The sequence below is a fragment of the Dunckerocampus dactyliophorus genome, chromosome 17, assembly GCF_027744805.1.
Source record: "Dunckerocampus dactyliophorus isolate RoL2022-P2 chromosome 17, RoL_Ddac_1.1, whole genome shotgun sequence".
Classification (NCBI taxonomy): Eukaryota; Metazoa; Chordata; class Actinopteri; order Syngnathiformes; family Syngnathidae; genus Dunckerocampus; species Dunckerocampus dactyliophorus.
This window is the reverse complement of record NC_072835.1, coordinates 18,475,412-18,494,455: the sequence shown is the minus strand read 5'-3', so window position 1 is coordinate 18,494,455 and position 19,044 is coordinate 18,475,412. Positions and strand designations below refer to the sequence as shown.

Genomic DNA, 19,044 nt, shown 5'->3' with positions numbered 1-19,044 from the left:
TATGGCATCCTTGGAATTGTGCAATGGTTTATCCTCTGGCTTCAACCTCACTGAATATTCAGGCCGGCTTTCGGGTGACAGGGATTCAACCTTACAACAGAGATGTGTTCTTGGAGACAGAATTTGCACCATCTTATGTCTCAGATCGCCCCTATCAGGACCCAGTTCTACCAACCCCCAAGCAGCAACCCTGCTGTTCCAGGCTCCAAAACTGACCCATCTTTTGCAGGCCCCAGCACTAATCTGTCATGTCATGTCACATGTTCACTCCCTGTATTTGATTGCTTATAACTCTGCACTGACATGAGACATCAAAATGACATGAATACAAAAATATACCCAAGACTTTGGTCTTTCACCTGGTACACATTTTGTCTTTACATGATGTGTTGATTGTAAAAAATATATGAGTGTAAAAAGTGTGCTAGTCCCGGTGTCCCCTACATTACATAGTATATTTAAAATGAAATCAGTTGCAGTTTAACTGAATGTGCCATTTAGTCAAATGATTGTCAGTGTATGTAATATACGTATAATTGTGTATTTTTTGAATGTTGCTGTCATCGATTACTTTGTGTGTGTGTGTGTATATATATATATATATTATATATATATATATTATATATATTTAAAATGAAATAAAATATATAATACAAACATTACAAATCATTAAAATATATAATTGTTATGGTAGTTAAATAATAAAATAAACATGAAAATCAAATATATAAATATTGAGTACATGAAATTGATATTTAGATTATATTATTTCTACATATTTGTATATATAATTTTAAACTGGAATACAACAGTAATAGATTATTACTAATAATAAACATTAAATTGTCTTCCTGTATGATAGCTCCAGTCCTATATGAGAACTTCTATAGTGGTCAGAGGGTTCCTCCACCTCAGCTACCTCCACCTCTCCTCAGGTAAGTGAGGGGGCAGACCGCCAACTACCGGTGTATCAATATTGATTACTTCCACCAGCGAGCTGCTTGTTTGATAGTAAGCGGGTTTCATTTGTTGGATGCTTTCTTGCATGAATATTTGCAGGGCATGCCCATCACCCCGTCAACCCGACAACAGAAGGGGTATGTTGGGTTTTTTTTGTACTTTAGCTTTACTTATGCTCCTATTAGATAAATGGATGCCTTGTTGCAGCAGATACAGTCGACTCAGACATGCAAGATGCGGGCTACAGTGTTGTCCACTTTTGAGGGGATGTACTGCACTGTACTGGGAAACACTCCATAGAGGCATACTTGGGAGTAGTTTGGCGTGGAAGGAAGAAGACTGCCTTTGGGATGAACTAGGGCAGTGGAGGTGATCTTCAGGTGCAACACCAGTGACATCTGGAAAATGGATTCCCACAGACACATTCCACAGGGGGGAACAACTCCATTGTTCCTGCCATTTTAATTGAATGGTGTCCCAAAACTTTTGTACATATAGTGTATTTCAAGGAATATTTTCCTGTAAATAAAAAATGCTTTATTCCAACCATGTTTGACATTTCCTCTCTTCGTCCCATGATACAGGTTGTAGATTCTATATGCCAATCCTCAACAAGCAACAAAGGAGCAGCTCAAGTGCATTAATATCCTCCTCTCCGGAGGAGCTTTAAACTTTTGAGTTGCCAAGCAACAGCCTCAAAACCCTCAGAATTTGAAGAGTATCTGTCATGAGGAGTGGACCAATAACACCCTCTAATATGTGCCCAAACCTTGTGACCACTCCTCTTCAACATGATTGAAAGTTCTTCAGACCAATAGTCCATCATTTGAGAGCCCACATCCTTTAATTTGTCTGCAGATGTCTGGATGTTACGAAGAATGCTCCGATCGGATCAAGTCCAGAATCAGTTGGATGGTCCTCTCGCCTTGATGGGGCAAAGAGAAAGTGACTTCAATCATGCATGGGAACGAGAAGAGGCATTTTTTGTCATGATTGGGTGTACCTTCTAAACTCATGCGGGGGTTTTCAAGCTTCTTCTCCAGCAAGGAGTCCAGCAGCTTCCTGAGGTGTTTGAAGATCACGCCGATCCGCACAGGAGCCTTGAGACCAAATGGAGTTGTACATTATCGCAAATTGCCTGACATGTCAACAAATTGTCACAGTACCCTCGGGTGGCTATTACCTGGAAGTGCATCCATCCATCCAGCGTAATGAGGCGCTCTCTGTGCTGAATGTCGATGTCTCCTCCGAACAGCAGCATTGGGAAGGGAGATATCAGAGTGGTGTCTCGTAGGTAGATCTTTGTGTACTTCACCTGAAGATGAACATTATTTGTACAGTATGTAATTATTCATGAGATAAGGAAGAATGAATGAGGTTGAGAACGTGCTCAAACCTTCTCCTGGTAGAGCAGCCATCCATGCGTTTGCAGGTTGCGGTTCACAGACGAAGGATGCACCTGGGCCTTGCCTTGCGGGGTCTCCGCCGAGCACGCCAGCCGCTCGAGAACGTCCACGGAGGTGGTGCAGAGGATGCGTGCCACGCTGTCATACAGGCCGGCCGTCAGGACCGACCCCAGCACGGACACCAGCTGCTTGGACGCGGCGGGGGGCAGGGCACGCGGCGAGACGGGCCTACGGGACGAGCAGAAGCCCGCCTGCTCCATCATCTTCATCAGGTCATGCTTCACATCCTGATGAAAAGAAGCTTTACTGAATGCATGTTAAATACAATTTCTTTTTAATTCAAATGGTTTATTTTTGTTGCAAGTAAGAGATTAGATTCAAATTAAATATTTTATAAAATTATTCTTCATGTATTGTATAACATTTTATAGCAGAATAGGCAGTAAATGTCTTGCCTCTATAGTTGCAAGAGCGGCGCGATTGAGGAAGTGTTTTCGGCAGAAGGACATTTCCGCTTTAAGTCCTTCCTTCTGGGAGTTCTTCCATCTAAAAGAATGAACAAAAGCCATGTTAATCATTATAATAATCAAAGGCTTTGTTTGTGAAAAGAGGTCCATACCCTAGATATGCATTGTATATGGTCATGTGATCAGAGTTGGCTAACGCCAGTGCCGCTTTGGCCAGGTTGGCTTCCTCCTTCCTGTTCATGGGCGTGGAGAATGGAGACTTCTCTGTGATGGCTGCTGCGATGGTCGCCTGGAACGCGTCAGTGAGAACGTCATACATCACCAACCAAATATAAGGTCTAATCACAGATGACGTACGATCGGCTCCAGGCAGCCGAAGATGGCGCCGTAGATGAGCATCTTGCCGATCTTGACGTTGACGGGCAGATTGGCCAGATGTTGCCCCAGAGGGGTGAGAAGGTGACTGCTGGGCTGACAGGCGCCGATCTTCCTCAGCAGGTTGACGGCATTGCTGACTGACTGAGGCTGAGGAGCATCCAGGGCACGACTCAGGAAGTCTTCTGGGGAGCCGTACTCGCATTTCTAAGCAGTGATGAGACACAAGTGTGCAACATCTCAGACAAGGTCCAGATTAAGGACATTTGACTTACTGTTTGGTCATAATATTACGTCCAAACACCTCAAAAGTTGAACAATTTGAAAGAAAACGTGGAGGTCCAAACCATCATCATACATCATGTTCAGTGAGCACTGTTAAGTGAGCATCTAAAAGATGCCGAATTTTTTTTTTTTTTTTAAACTTTACTACAGAAGGGTATTACTGATGGAAAAGAGGAAAAAGTGTGATGATAACCATAGAACAGGAACTTATTTCATTATTTTTACACTTGTATGACAGGTTAATTAGCAACTCTAAATTGTCCATAGGTGTGAATGTGAATGGTTGTATGTCTATATGTCCCCTGCGATCGGCTGGCGACCAGTCCAGAGTTTACCCCGCCTCCCGGCAAAGGCTCCAGCATATCCCTGTGACCCTAATGTGGATTAAGCAGCATCGAAAATGAGTGAATGACAGTGTATGACAGTTAAAAATGTTAAAATGCGACAAAAGTTGCTTCAACAGCTAACCCAGGTTTCACTGATGGTAACAGTTTGACCCTGGTTTGAGTGAACTCATTTGACATTACGTATGGGGGAAAACATTTTTGAAATGAGAACAACTTGCAAGTCAACCAGATTCTGTTAGATTTTGAGAAGTAAAATTAAATATGTTGATCATTAAAATTTGATATGCAGTCATGGAAAAAAATGATCACACCACCCTTGTTGCTTCAGTTTCTTGTTCATTTTAATGCCTGACACAACTAAAAGGTACCTTTGTTTGGACAAATATAACGATGACAACAAAAATGGCAGTACAATGCCATAGCTATTGATGTAAGAACTTAAGTGATTTTGGTTATCAAGAAAACCATGGACGTTGCTAGATATCAAACTCTTCTGAGCTATATTTGTTATTATATTTGTCTAAACAAATGTACCTTTAGTCGTACCAGGCATTAAAATGGATCATTTTTTCCGTGACTGTACAGTACTTTATGATAATTACATTGAAGTGGAATACCTGTATATGCGAGTCAATTAGAATCTGTGTACTTATGTACTTATTTTCAATATCATTTTTTTTGATAATTGGCTGGAAGCAGAATCAAGTTTTGAAACTATTTTCCTATAAGTTAACGGAATTCCATCCATCCATCATTTTCCTCCACCAAGGCATTCCAAGGCCAGCTGTGAGACATTATCCCTCCAGCGTGTCCTATAAGTCTGCCTCGGGGCCTTCTCCCAGCTGGGCACGCCATGAACACCTCATCAGGGAGGCGTCCAGGAGGCAAGTTAATGGAAATGTATAGGTTAAAAAGCCAAGACACTTATTTCTAATATGTCCAAATATGACTACAGTATTATGTCTTTTGTATGTGGTGGTGACTGGTTGGATGCTACTGTCCACTGTCTTATCAGTAGCAGATGAAGTTCCGAGATGACCACTTCCTCTCTTCTTAGTAAAGTGTACTTTGTTTTCATATGAGGTCATCCTTTCTATAATATTACCATTATATGAAGACAGAGCTCCTCCAGGGGGACCCGAAGTATCTCCGGAATGGAGTAGTCCATGAAAGCATCAAACCTGAGGCACACACCACCCAAACATTCAGAAAGATTTCTCGTTATAATGCAACTAATCCGTTCCACGGTAGTCTCATATTTATTTACCTGTATTTTGGATAGAGCCTGAAGCAGAAGCCGTTGCAGACCCGTCCTGCTCTTCCCTGCCTCTGGAGGGCGCTGGCTTTGGACACAAAGGTTTCCACCAGGGAGCTCATCTGGCTGCTTTCATGGTACCTGAAAAATCACAGTTGTCAGAATTATGGAATAATTTTAATAAGAAATCTTATTGTTATATAATTATTTTTGAATAATAATTTTATTAGTAGAAGTAGCTGTTGTAGTACAGTAGAGCCCCGCTACTCACTGGGGGCTGCAATAATGGACTCACCCGTAGAATGCACTAATAATTTATTTTTAATTCCTACAATATGCCTCTCACAGTTATTAAACACATTTTAAATTTTGTTTTAAATATTACAGGCCGACAGTACAATATGTAGAACTTACAAAACGTGCAGTTAAAAAACATCACGTCTTGTCAAAGCATCTTCCTGCTGGAAAATGTTGAGTATATTGACATGCGAGACAGCACCAAGTGCTGGGTTCATAGCTGGAACACCGTTTTTGCCCTGCAAATTGCGCTATCCAAGTCACTATAAAAAAAAAACAACTTAACTGTTTACAATTAGATTGGCATTTGACGACATTTTCTGATGACTTTTAATGGGATGGGAGAATCTCTCTGAATGTTCTAAACTTCTGTTTCCATGCCAGTGTTGTATCGTCAGTCTCTTATATTGAGATTGAATCAACAGTGCCTCTGCAGGTTGTAGCCAAGTATTGCAACCCTATTATTCTAGTACTATTATAGTATAAGTGCGTGTGTCCCTCACTTGTTTTCCTTAGTTTTTCCTGTGTCGATGACAAAAACAACATCGGGAATAGTCACGCCCGTCTCAGCAATGTTAGTCGACAACACAATCTAAAAGAAAGAAAAAAAGATAGCTATGATTTCCTCTATACTTTCCTCATGTTCGTTGTCTTATTCACCATTAGCAGTACCTTCCTGACGCCAGACGGGGGCACTGTGAAGGCCGTTGCCTGCTCCTTGGATGACAGCGTCGAGTGGAGAGCGACGATCCTGTACCTTCAAGTACCAGACCACACCGAGTTACAGTAAATATGGTGTGTATTTTGGATGCGAGCATGCTACATTTGTGTGCTTACATCACCTGTTTTTGTCCCTGAACCTCTTGTCTGACGACAGCAGGTCATAGCTCTGCTGGATGTGAGCCAGACCGGGCAGGAACACAAGAACAGCGCCATCCAGTTGTGCAAATTGTGGGGATTTATCTAGCAGATCACACAAAGCAAAATATTCTACACATTCTGCCTTTACAAAGATAATAATGCTTAGTTGCATCAGACTCAAAACTATTTTTTATGTTTTCCAATATAGCTAAATAAATAAAATATCTACTATATAGTACCAAACCAAAATGATGACACACTTGACTTTGACCATTAAGATTCATGCATTATACAATAGGAAATTAAAAAGAATATCAAGATATGCAGCCAAAATCCAGATTTTTCATTTTAATTAACACTCAGACAAATTTTAGACACGGCTCTTGTGCTATAATGTACATGCAGTGTTTCTCATTCATCCATTTAATTTTGGTGGCCTGCCACAAATGAATCACATACAGTCAAAACAAGCTTTCGTATGATTCGGTTTTCATTGAAAATGTTTGCCAAAATTTCATCTCGGTTTTCATATACTGTCTCAGTTTTTGTACAATATTGTACAAACTGTATTCTTCTACAAAATCAAGTGCCCAAACAAAGCATCCTACACGCTGCTGACTCACCGTCCTTTTTTATGGAGAGCAACTGCTCAATCTTCTGCATCAACAATAAATTCGTAATTTTTAAGTAGCATTATTTTCTGCATGGTAAACTAATTATTCTCTCTAAAATTTATTTTTTACATTATTTCATTTGGGAAAATTTGCTTTGGTTAGAGTCCGTTTTGGTTTGAGTCTGACCTTCAGGAACGGGTTAATGACGTTAACCAAGGCACCACCGTATTCTTTTTAAAAAAGGCGACTAGTGACAAATCTAGTGAAGAGACTTTTGAAGACTAGCATGAAAGCATGCTAGTGATGCTGCGGGCCACTCCCCCATCGAAAATCATGCACAGGCGGCTCTGATTTGTTTGAGTCACTGAAAAAAAAAAAAAAAATCAGCGACAAAATAAAGTTCATTTATAGTCCTAATCAAATTTCAAAGTCGAGAACCAACCACAGCCACAAATAGATGACACTGAAATACAAAAATAGAAACACTGCCCATATGTACCTAATACTGTGGCCAGTGAGTGTTTCATGGCCTTTAATTAGCATACCGAGGTAGTCGATGAGCTCAACCAGCAGGTCCATGTTGATCTTGTTCGGGTTCATGTACTGCAACACCTGGCGAGTCCTGCTGCTGAAGTGGTCCAGGTCGGGACCCAGATCCCATCCTGGAGACGAGTCCCTTATGATCACCTCCTAAAAATCACAATCCGGGAGATGAATACTTGTAATTATAAAGAAGAGGAGTTGCTGATGGTGAACATTACCTGGTGCTGTAACGTCTTTCCACCTTTTTGGGTGACGGTGACGCTAACTTCCTCTTCTTCTTCCAGGATTCGCTGGCAGTATTCCGAGTCCTTGTCCAGAATGTATCCGGTCTCCTCCACTATATCCTCTAAATGGAACACCTGGAAGCCACACGAGTTTGAGTATCTCACAGTGACCTGACATTTTTAGCATGAGCGACGTTGTCCGAGATCACCTCCACTGGGAAGGTGCGCCCCGGAATGCTGACGACGGGGCAGCGGTTGAAGTAGCTGGAGAACTTGTCGCAGTCCACCGTGGCGCTCATCAGTATAAGCCGCAGGTCTGATCTCCTCAAAACGACGTCTTTCAGGATGGTCAGCAGGAAGTCGGACTGGACGCTGCGCTCATGCACCTGCGACGACAGTGAAAAGGGATAATTGGGAGGGGGCTGGAAAGTTCTAATGGTGGCCTATTTTAAAAGTACCTCATCTACAATGATGTGGGTCAAGGAATTGAGGTGTTTGTCGTGCTGGAGTTTCCGAAGAAGAACTCCAGTGGTGCAGTACAACAAGCGGGTCCATTCCCCCGACTGGTTCTCCATCCTGATCTGGTAGCCACACAGCGACGACTGACACATGACAAAAAAATATTACACATTACCTTTTAGCTGTAAAAGCCAAGTTTTTACCTTCCTCACTGCTATACAAGTGTAAAAACAAGCTAACCACTGTACATTTAAAATGACTAGTTCACAAAAAAAGATTTCACCTTCGACCCCGGTCCTTCCTCGCATCCCAGCTCCTGGCTGACCCTGCAGGCCAGACTCATGGCGGATATCCGTCGGGGCTGCGTCACCACGATGTTGCAGGGCTGTACCGCCTCCGACGGCCCGAGCAGCAGCTCCTCCAGGAGGAACTGAGGGATCTGCGTGCTCTTCCCGCTGCCCGTCTCGCCCGCCACCACCACCACACGGTGGCGTTGCAGGGCCTCCAGGACGCGGTGGCGGTGCTGGAAGACGGGAAGCTGCTCTCGATCCGCCTTGAGAGGACACACACAGGTTATTAATGTCATACAGTGGTGTGAAAAAGTGTTTTCCCGCTTCCTGATTTCTTATTTTTTTGCATGTTTGTCACAATTAAATGTTTCACATCAGACAAATTTTAATATTAGTCAATGACAACACAACTGAACACAAAATGCCATTTTTAAATTAAACTTTTTATTAAGGGAGAAAAAAATCCAAATTTACATGGCCCTGACTGAAAAAGCGATTGCCCCCTAAACCTAATAAATGGCTGGACCACCCTTAGAAGCAACAACTGGAATCAAGCATTTGTGATAACTTGATGCAATGAGTCTCTTACAGCACTCTGAAGGAATTTTGGCGCACTCATCTTTGCAGAATTGTTGTAATTCAGCCACATTGGAGTGTTTTCGAGTATGAAGCGCCTTTTTAAGGCCATGCCAGAGCATCTCAAAAGGATTCAGGTCAGGACTTGACTAGGCCACTCCAAAGTCTTCATTTTCAGTTTGAGGTCACCAACAGATGGCTGGACATTCTTCTTCAGGATTTTTTTGTAGACGGCACAATTCATGGCTCCATTTACCACAGCAAGTCTCCCACGTCCTGAAGCAGCAAAACAGCCCCAGACCATCACACTACCACCAATACATTTTACTGTTGGTATGATGTTCTTTTTCTGAAATGCGGCGTTACTTTTACGCCAGATGTAATGGGCCTATTGAGTATTTTCCCAAAAGGTCTTGGGATCATCAAGATATTTAGATGAGCCTTAATGTTATTTTTGTTCAACAGTGGTTTTCATCATGGAACTCTACCATGCAGGCCGTTTTTGCCCAGTGTCTTTCTTATGGTGGAGTCATGAACACTGACCTTAACTGAGGTAAGTGAGGCCTGGAGTTCTTTGGATGTTGTTGTGGGGTCTTTTGTGACCTCTTGGATGAGTTGTCGTTGCACTCTTGGTGTTGGGAAGCCTCACCACTGTTCCATGTTTTCGCCATTTGTGGATAATGGCTCTCACTGTGGTTCGCTGGAGTCCCAAAGCTTTAGAAAAGGCTTTATAACCTTTTCTAGACTGATAGACCTCAATTAATCTCAGTTGTGTTTTGACAGGGGTGTAAATTGATTTTTTTTCTCCCTTAATAAGTTTCATTTAAAAACTGGATTTTGTGTTCAGTTGTGTTGCCACTGATTTAATATTTACATTTGTTTAATTATCTAAAACATTTAAGTGTGACAAACATGCAAAAAAAAAAAGAAATCAGGAAGGGGGCGAACACTTTTTCACACCACTGAATATGCTTCCATCCAAGAAGGTAAATGAGTGTACTACCTGTAATTTCTGTGCCAGTGGGGACTTCCTCATCTTCATAAGGAGCTCTCTGGCCGTCTCCAGCGCTCCTTCCTTTTCCTTCCTGCCTCCTCTACCCTCAACCTCTCCCCATCCTCCTTTTTCAGCGATGTCAAGACCAGCCAGGTTCTCCCAAGACTCCTCGGGTTCTTCCTCCGCAGCTCCGCTAAGCCCGGCGTGGCCATCTGATCCATTTGATCCCCGCTCTCGGTTCTGCTGCTGCTTGAGGCGGGTCAGGAGTCGGGCGATGAACTGATCCCGGGGCTTGTTAGCGGCGGTGCGGCTCTCTTCCTGTTGCTGCTGCTCGCCGTCCCTCCACTCCAGCCACACGTCCCTGTAGGTTGGTGGGAGGAGCTGGTGCACTGACTGAGGATGAGAGGATTATGCTCGAATTAGGTTGCGAAGCTAAAAGGAAAAGTTGCCAAAATTGACCTCCTTTTAACTGCAAGCTAAACTTTGTAATGTAAACAATTTGGTACGACAGTATTCGATGAAAAAATATGGCAAAATCTTATTAAAATGAAATTACTGTACAGTGGAACCTCGGTTAGCGTAAACCCAGGTTAGCTTGTTTTTTGCCTGTTAACGTCGTAAATTTAAGACAAACTTTTACGTACATTTTCCATTTAGTATACAATACAGCGTGTGTCCAAGTGTGTTCTTCATGTATTTTCATCACAAAACTATTACAACCATGTTGTTGGAATCAGGCATTCGGGATTATAAAAACGTATAAATACATCTTTGGTATTGAAAATGTTAATCCAGGAAAAAAAGGACGCAGATTAAACTACAGTAATGACTTTTAAGAGGTAATCAAAGCGTGATTTATCATAAGTGAGTAGAAACATCACTGGAAGAACACTGATCAAAAACAGGAAATTCACACAGACTTGATGGAGCTAAGCACCATCGTCTGGTTGCCTGCAAGTGCTACCTGTCCTTTAACCAGGTTGTAGAGCGCCAACGTTGCTCCCAAATGTTGAGCCTGCATGCTGTCCTCTGTTAGGATGGTCGGACAGACTTCCAGGACATCATCTGGCCTCTGAACACGCACCCTATATTAAAAAAAAAAAAGATGTATGACCATCAATGACATGTACTGTATGTGTGCACTTTTTGTGCAGAGACACAGCAGCACTTACTTGCACCTCCAGTATCTGCCTGCAGCCACCTTGTGGAAAGCAGGCGCGGGGCTTTTGGGGAGATTTTTTCGCACCCAGTCAATGAGAAACTGTTTGGGGGACTTGCCGGTCCAACTGCGCGCCGTGTAGTCAAAATTACGAATGTCCTTCGGCTCGTTTTTCTTCACAACTGGAAGGGGAAATGGAGGCACAACGTCACTGTTGTACTGACACCAGAATGTGTCGTTTTTGTTTATAAATGAACCTTTCTTTTCTGCTGGGGGTTCTTTTTCGGCCCGTTCAAACAAGCTGAAGCCAAGTTCTTCTTTGTCCTCGTTCACAGGCAATGTCTTCTTGTCTTTCTGGGACAACTCCACCACTTTTACGGCCGGATTGAACACAGGGTGCGACTCTAGTTGCTTCATTTCTGTTAACAGAGAACACAGGAGGCTCTAACGCATGAATAAAAAAAAATACAACAGTAAAAAACAAGAACCTTGCTGTATGACACGTATTCGGTCTTGTGCCGTCCGTTGACCCGCCTTGTCTCCTTTGGTCTTGGCGGCCATCGCCATTTCTTTAGCGTCGTACAATTGAGCCGTCAGGATCAAATACCTGTCATTCTACGAAACAATATCAACATTTAATTAAGTTCAATTAAAATCAGTCCTCCGATATGTAAAGTGATTTAAAAATATAATTGTGACTTCTTCATACAAAAAAAACAATAATAGATAACAATGATGAGAATAAAGTCAAAATATTACCAAAAAAAATAAATATGAGGACCAAAGTTGTAATACAATGGAAACAAAATAATGTCGTATCACAAACATCATATTAGAAATGATGCAATTTTACTGAAATAATTGTCATTAAAAAAAGCTATTGCATCAGAATAACTCAGTAATTTAATGACACATACTGTAGGTCATGTTAATTGCAGCAAAGTTATAATATCTAAGGATCTTTTTAACCAGAATCAAGTAGTAAATTAAGGACAAAGGTGATGTTAAGGGTAAAAAAGATTTTACTTTAATAGTCATAAGAATTAAAATTAACAGACTAAAGTGGTAAAATTAAGTTAATTATGGTAGAATATAGTCATAATATTACCAAAAAAAAAGAGATGACCAGAATAAAGTAGTAATTTAACAACAAAAGGTCATGTTAATTACAGGGGGAAACATTTTTACCAGAATACAGTCATAATTTACAGATAAACATTAACATTTAACATGCGAATAAGGTACAAAATAAGCTTTATTATACACAAAAAGAAAATTGTGGCACAGCCAGCACAGAAGCATATGATATATTTATGTTAATTTATATTTTTGCTATTTTGATAATGTAAAACTCCAATGATAACAGCTTTGTACCACTCTTAACTTTGCTTACCGGGTCAAATTTTTCTTCCAATTCTGGATTGCGCCGTGACATCTTCCCGCCTTCATCCTCCTCATCCTCCTCTTCCTCACTGCTCTGCTCAGCATACCTTAAGATCCAATCCTTCATGCGTGCATCTTCATCCTTGACTGAGTCCTGGAAAACACAACACATAATGTAAACGTCTGGATGTGTGACAGGGCACGACTGTCTGCACATTCACACTCAAACCTTGGTGTTGTCTCCGGAGGGCGCTTTAGGCGTAGCCTGGCTTGGGGCTGTGGGGGTCTGCTGCTGGGTAGGAGGATGGAACCTGGGCCTACTCCTCTGGTTCTCCTCCTGCATCTGCTGGCTGAAACCTTCAGGCAACTCGTCTGCAGATTAAACACAAATGAAACGCGTGAAAAGGACCAATTTGCAAAGGCAAGGGATGACATATAAAACATTTGTCGTTACCATCGTTAAGGTTAAGGCAGAGCCAATCAAGAGCAGAGTGGAGATCGCCACCGTAGAGCACGCTGCTCTTCATGGCCTCCTCGATGTGCTCCCTCTTGAAGTCAAACTTCTGCAAAGCCGTGTACAGATCCTGCACGCACAAAACAGACATTCGTGTGTAGAAACAAATGAAACCTTTCATTCAAGTCATTTACAAGTAGGTACATTTACAGTCCTGTGTTGACCCTCACCAAAAGCTTCTTGTTGGTGAGTCTGCCCGAAACAGGCCCTTTGTCCCCATCCTCCTGCCGGAAGTCATTTATCAACTTGATGATCTTCTTCTCCAAGTCTGCTTGGATAGCAACCTGTGGAAGAAACACCACCACCATCTCTTAATAACAGTACATTGGTAGTAATCTAATTCAGTTATGACTCACTTTTAGGATTGATTTATCCGAGATGCCGCCTGTGTCCACCTGGGCAGTGTTGGCAAGACTGTAGGTCTTTGGAGCTGCAAGGATCCCAAACAAACACTCCATCACGCCATTTGAAACCGGTATTTGTGTACATTATATTGTACAGATATGTTATGGAAATGTAAATTGGAGCTAGCTGTGGTGTCGGATTGCACTGCATCTTAAGGACAGCTGCTTGTAATGCTTTGACGGAAACTACAGCTACAAGAATAAACACTTTGTTAAACTCATTTTTGTAAAGAATGTATAATAGTGGTTAGTATCAGATCGGTCAAGTGTACCTAATGTTGTGACTGGTTAGTGTATCGTTGTTTTGATGTATTAGGCAATCTAGAAACATGTTTAAGGATAAAATTATGATATATTGCCTATAATGTGCAGGAAGGTGTTTAATATCACCTTTCGATTTGCTGTCTTTGGCTGCTTTGCTCAGCTTGCCGCTCGTTGCTTGCTTCTTCGCCTCCTCTGTCGTGCTGTTCCCGGCTGAAGGAGCACCAGCACGGCCCGCTGCCGCAGCTCCTCCGGGAGCCACTGGAGCAGCAGCCCCCGCCGATGATTTCTTCTTCTTCCCACCCATTCATATACCCTTTAAAAAACTACACTTTATGCGTCAGTGAGCAGACACCACGCTACTCTTTGCGTCACCTCGTCTTTCCCGTCGTGGAGTTTGGAGACGTATTTGAGCCACACGGCCACCGTAGGTGACGGTATCAAACTCGCGTTGCATTGTGGGGAAACGTGCCTACAATAATCATGGCGGACCCTTTCGGAGACGGTCTGTTCAGCGTGTTTGACGACGAACAGCAGCCCACTTCGAGTAAAAAGCTACCGGCTTCGACTGCTCTAGTGACAGGGTACATTCCAAACTCTGTGTTTGAATATTTTAATTCGATAATTTCCGGGTTTTTTTATAGCGAGGGGGTGAGGCAACTCCTCAAGCTAGCTTCACGTGTGCTGTAACGTCAGCAAACTAGCTAGCTAATAGTGAGACGTCATTTTTATACCATAGTTATTTTTTATTCAGCTTCAGCACAACTACGGGTTAAACTTCTTTGATATTAAAGTGGAAAACAAGCTAAATGTGTGTTTTTGTCTGTCTAATTTAGGAAAGCGGTAGGTCAAAATAACGACAGCGATGTTCGCCAGGCCACAAAGCCCAAGAGGGAGCAGGACAGTGACGGAGGAGAGGAGCTGTGCTTGGGGAAGAAGCCTCGCCTTGACACCGTCTCTGCTAATGACATAAAGTATGCATATTGTACTCATGAGCGCATATACTGTCAAAATGTTGCCATGAAACTAAGCATGACTTAGCTGTAATACATCATCAAATTGTAGTATTCATAATGTGCATTGTTTACATCAGCCTTGCAGAGTTTATGCCCCAAGTCAAAGTGGAGCAAATTGAGACGGTGGAAGGCTGCTCACACGAGGTGAGTAAAGCAATTTGAATGTTTGTTTACTTGACCAAGCTGTGCAATGTTATTAAAAGAAATGTATTTTCCTAACAGGTCGCTCTGCCTTCCGGTGATGAATACAAACCTCTCAAATCTCGAGTAGGGAAGGCGGCCAAGGTATACTGTTGATTAACTCTTTGTTTCATTTTCAGTTGTTTCAGAAGTCCACAACCGCTTTTCCGCCGTCTTTGGAGGCAGCAGGCGCAGCAATATGATGCAGCCACACAAATGTTCTGTTTCAACTCATGTTGACAGGTCTTTAAATGGTGTAAAACCACCGTTACGGTCAAAGTCTTCACCAACTAAATGCATGACGCAAGAAACACTTCCTGTCTTTCACTTTTAACGGAATTCGGAGCCGAGTTGCGGTGCGTGACATCAGATAGCGCCAAATCTATTTGTGGTGGTTTAAATGTATTAGTGATGCAGTATAAAACTAGGGGTACACGATAAATATTGGCGCAGTATGAGAAATTATGACTCCGTACCCCTAAATCCGATAACAGTAAAAAATAGCTCCGATAAGAGATCATTTAAAAATACGCTCCAATGAGGCGAGGCCACTTGTACTGTGCTGTAGGATGCAAGAGGTGGGCAAATGAAGTGTTCCTTTTCTCCTACATGTGACTTCTGTAAACACGCGTTTTTAACACACAAGGCGCCGATCGTGTGCGACCTCCCCTCTGCCTCTGACACCTCGCCCTCTAGTCACACCAAACGCTCCGCAAGTAGTTCGCAACGAGAGAGAAAAAAAAAATCAACCCTTAACACACCAAACCCCGCCAGCATTGAGCAGATTGAGCCCGGCAAGCCCACCAAGACGCTCACGCTGCCAAAGAAGCTGCCCTAAAGCCAGCTGCAAAGAAAGGCCCGGGGCCCACTCCCATCGCCAAAGACACCGGCCCCCTTTGGCCAGCAAACCACTCTGAGTCACTGTTTTTACTTCTGACTGGGTGCTTTTTTTAATGTTTTGGCTAATAGTAGTGTCATATTTGGTTAGGATGAAACTACACGTTCAGTTTGTCAAATCCAACCTTGTTTGAGTCGTAAACTACAGTTAAATCTTCCTTTTACAAATTATAGATATAGAAGGAAAACCACTTTTTAATTTGATTAAGTCTGACGATGCTGTCTTACTGGTTTGAACGTGAGTCCGCTTACTTCACCTACTTTGTATATATATTTTTTTTAATTTGTCAAGCCGAAAAAAAAGCAAATTGCACAGTTAATCTTTTCGATGCTCGCTAAACTGCGGACTTCTGCATCATGCATTGTGGAGACTCAAATTTTAGAGGCATGTTTCTTCCCCCCCAAATTTGGTTAAAATTACAAATTGCATACCTTTTGCGGTTTCACTGCATTCTTACAAGCGTATTTTCTGGTCTTGCAGGACTACCCTTTCATTCTGGACCCGTTCCAGCGCGAGGCCATCTTGTGCATCGACAACAACCAGTCTGTGCTCGTCTCTGCCCACACCTCAGCCGGAAAGACCGTCTGTGCAGAGTGAGGATCTCAACTTCTCTTAAATTACCACATTTTTTTAACTGGGGGAAAAAGCTCTTTTAATGACTTAACCTCTGCTCTTGTAGGTACGCCATTGCACTTGCCCTCCGAGAGAAGCAGCGAGTGATCTTCACCAGCCCCATCAAGGCTCTGTCTAACCAGAAGTACAGAGAGATGTACGAAGAGTTCCAAGATGTGGGATTGATGACTGGTGACGTTACCATCAACCCCACCGCCTCCTGTCTCGTCATGACAACAGAGGTGTGTTACCGTGTTCAAGGTTAACTCATTCAATCCCAGCCATTTTTCAAAAGACAACCCCTTCAGTACCGTCCATTTTAGACGATCTTGACTGATCTTTCAAGGCACACAGAATATTGTGTTCTATGGCTATATAAACATGGAACCCACCGAAAGAAAGATTAGGCTCTCGTCTTTCATCAGGAAAAAAAGTTAGTTTCTACCTTTTTCCGTTCTGTAGTAATCAGCAGTAGAATATCGGTCAGTTTCAGGAAAATATCAGTTCCTGACAAGAAATGGGAGAAAAACAGCTTTTTGTGAAGATACATTTCAAGCATAACTTTTGCTTTGACACTATTTTTTTGCTTTTGTCACAGCTCAAATATCTAAACAACTATACACACAAAAAAGGGTGGTTTTACATCAAAATAACAATTCACGAATATAACACTGTGAACTATTTGCAATTTTCACATTTGGAACTAAACTGTGTGCACGCGCGCGTGTGTGTACATATGTTCAAATTTTCCTACAATGCGCTCATACATATACCCAGTGTGTGCACTTGCGTTCAAATTTCCCTACAATGCGCCCATACACATACTGTGTGTGCACGTGCATGCGTTCAAATTTCCCTACAACGCGTAACCTTCTGCACGGTACACTCCAAGCTCTTCCACTTCCTCCTTGCTGTTGAGTGTTTTTACAGGCAAATGATCCATGCGGACCTCTTATCACATGCACTTTTTATGGCTTAAAACTGCTGTAGAAGTGAAATTTTTTTGTGTGCAGTTGCGTCATCACCTCTTTTTGCTTTATGCAAAAAAACCTAAAAGTCATATAGTCTTTGGGATTGGGCGTTGAGGTTTATAAAAACGTATAAATACGTCTTTGGTATTGAATGACTTACAATTGTTGCTTTTGCCATATTTTACTGAGCTGCCAGGACAGAAACATGTGTACCACTATTTCAGTAAGTTTCTGTTCTATGGTCATCGTGTAAGAAAGCCATGGGAAAAATATGTAGTTTTTAAAAATTGCATAATAAATGTAGTTGTGTAGTTGTGTTATGCTGATTTATTTTTGTTTTAAACACCCAGATCCTGAGGAGCATGCTGTACCGCGGCTCAGAGATCATGAGGGAAGTGGCTTGGGTCGTCTTTGACGAGATCCATTACATGAGAGACGCAGGTAAGTGAAAGAACACTTTAATTAATCTTGTGTGTTTTTGTAAGCTTTGTGCGAGCACCCTTCCATGTATACTTCAGAGCGTGGCGTTGTGTGGGAGGAGACCATCATTCTGCTCCCTGACAACGTGCATTACGTCTTCCTGTCGGCCACCATCCCCAACGCCAGACAGTTTGCAGAGTGGATATGCCACCTTCACAAGCAGGTTATACTTTTTACGCTGTTTTGATGCATTTATTTTAAATGATCCACAATGTAGTGTGAGGCCATTATCTATTGCCTTTTAATGAGCTCCGCCTAACAAATGTGTGACTCTCCCCCCCCCTTTCTTGCAGCCATGCCATGTGATCTACACAGACTACCGTCCAACCCCGCTGCAACACTATATATTTCCAGCAGGGGGCGATGGACTCCACTTGGTGGTGGATGAAAACGTAAGGACAGACACAGCTCACGTACAGTATGCATAGTGATTACATTAGCTCCACGTTTTAAGACACACTTTACACATCAAGAATTGGAATTATTATTATTATTTTTTATTTTTTTACAAAATCTATAAACCCCTTTAACCCATCACAGCAGTGAACATATATAATAAATTTTTTAGACTGTATGCATTTTTTAAAATTAAAAAACAGAATTATATGTATTTTATGGAATCATTTTGTGTCTACACATTTTACACACATTTTACACTTGTTAAATGCTTTACATGCACTTACAAAAAAAAAAAATACAAATTCATGATTGTGTAATTTACCATTTTTTTCTTAGTCAATTTTCTTATTACTTTTACCATAATTTATTTCTTATTAAATGTTTATTTTGTTGTTTCCTGCACCCCGATTTTTTTTCACGTTTTTTAAAATTCTATTCTATAATATTTACTATTTTTCTTTAATTTATACACACTAACTTATTTAATTACTACACGATTTCTTTCTTTCTGACCTCATGCAGAAATACTTGGGAGGCAGGGGGACACTGTTCATTCAATCCCCTGAAGGATGCATACTGAAGGAATCTAGATTAATAGCTTTTGGTGTGAAAGGCCACATTCCTAACCACTGCACCATCAGATGTTGTTCAGATTCATGCAGTCACTTTTGCGTCCCCACAGGGAGACTTCCGGGAAGACAACTTCAACACAGCCATGCAAGTTTTAAGAGACACCGGGGATTCCGGGAACAATGCGGGGGGCAAGTGGGACCCGAAAGGACGCAAAGGGGGAACAAAAGGTGTGTGTGTGTGT

General features: G+C 42.0%; 3 protein-coding genes across 9 annotated transcripts in view; 2 read left to right on the top strand and 1 right to left on the bottom strand.

Moving 5' to 3' along the window:
• The window catches only part of pstpip2 (proline-serine-threonine phosphatase interacting protein 2), a 14,136-nt gene extending 12,630 nt beyond the window's left edge, over positions 1–1,506 (top strand). For 4 of the 6 annotated variants that reach the window (XM_054756341.1, XM_054756342.1, XM_054756340.1 and 1 more), the window contains 2 exons: positions 863–935; positions 1,060–1,506. In XM_054756341.1, the coding sequence (XP_054612316.1) occupies positions 863–935; positions 1,060–1,333 (347 nt within the window). In that variant the 3' untranslated portion in view covers positions 1,334–1,506. The remainder of the gene's footprint in view (positions 1–862; positions 936–1,059) is intronic. The other 2 variants (XM_054756344.1, XM_054756343.1) reach the window with 2 other exon arrangements.
• Positions 1,268–14,128, bottom strand: dhx29 (DEAH (Asp-Glu-Ala-His) box polypeptide 29). Its single transcript, XM_054756336.1, has 28 exons — positions 13,804–14,128; positions 13,366–13,439; positions 13,180–13,293; positions 12,950–13,079; positions 12,725–12,867; positions 12,506–12,649; positions 11,601–11,727; positions 11,370–11,531; positions 11,126–11,294; positions 10,918–11,038; positions 9,963–10,346; positions 8,377–8,646; positions 8,093–8,236; positions 7,844–8,020; positions 7,629–7,769; positions 7,413–7,557; positions 6,235–6,355; positions 6,065–6,149; positions 5,896–5,984; positions 5,108–5,236; positions 4,946–5,021; positions 3,191–3,415; positions 2,986–3,122; positions 2,822–2,912; positions 2,357–2,653; positions 2,144–2,275; positions 1,964–2,060; positions 1,268–1,885 (listed from the first exon to the last, which is right to left on the bottom strand). Exons 1-28 carry the CDS (start codon positions 13,979–13,981, stop codon positions 1,830–1,832), a joined length of 4,158 nt encoding a protein of 1,385 aa, XP_054612311.1. The 5' UTR covers positions 13,982–14,128; the 3' UTR covers positions 1,268–1,829.
• mtrex (Mtr4 exosome RNA helicase) overlaps positions 9,873–19,044 on the top strand; it is an 18,087-nt gene continuing 8,915 nt past the window's right edge. Inside the window, exons 1-10 of one of the 2 annotated variants that reach the window (XM_054756339.1) lie at positions 9,873–10,316; positions 14,511–14,648; positions 14,768–14,834; positions 14,913–14,975; positions 16,249–16,361; positions 16,448–16,622; positions 17,702–17,792; positions 17,870–17,994; positions 18,125–18,223; positions 18,913–19,030. In XM_054756339.1, the coding sequence (XP_054612314.1) occupies positions 14,781–14,834; positions 14,913–14,975; positions 16,249–16,361; positions 16,448–16,622; positions 17,702–17,792; positions 17,870–17,994; positions 18,125–18,223; positions 18,913–19,030 (838 nt within the window). In that variant the 5' untranslated portion in view covers positions 9,873–10,316; positions 14,511–14,648; positions 14,768–14,780. Of the gene's footprint in view, positions 10,317–14,113; positions 14,259–14,510; positions 14,649–14,767; positions 14,835–14,912; positions 14,976–16,248; positions 16,362–16,447; positions 16,623–17,701; positions 17,793–17,869; positions 17,995–18,124; positions 18,224–18,912; positions 19,031–19,044 lie in introns of those variants that run through there. The other variant, XM_054756337.1, reaches the window with a different exon arrangement.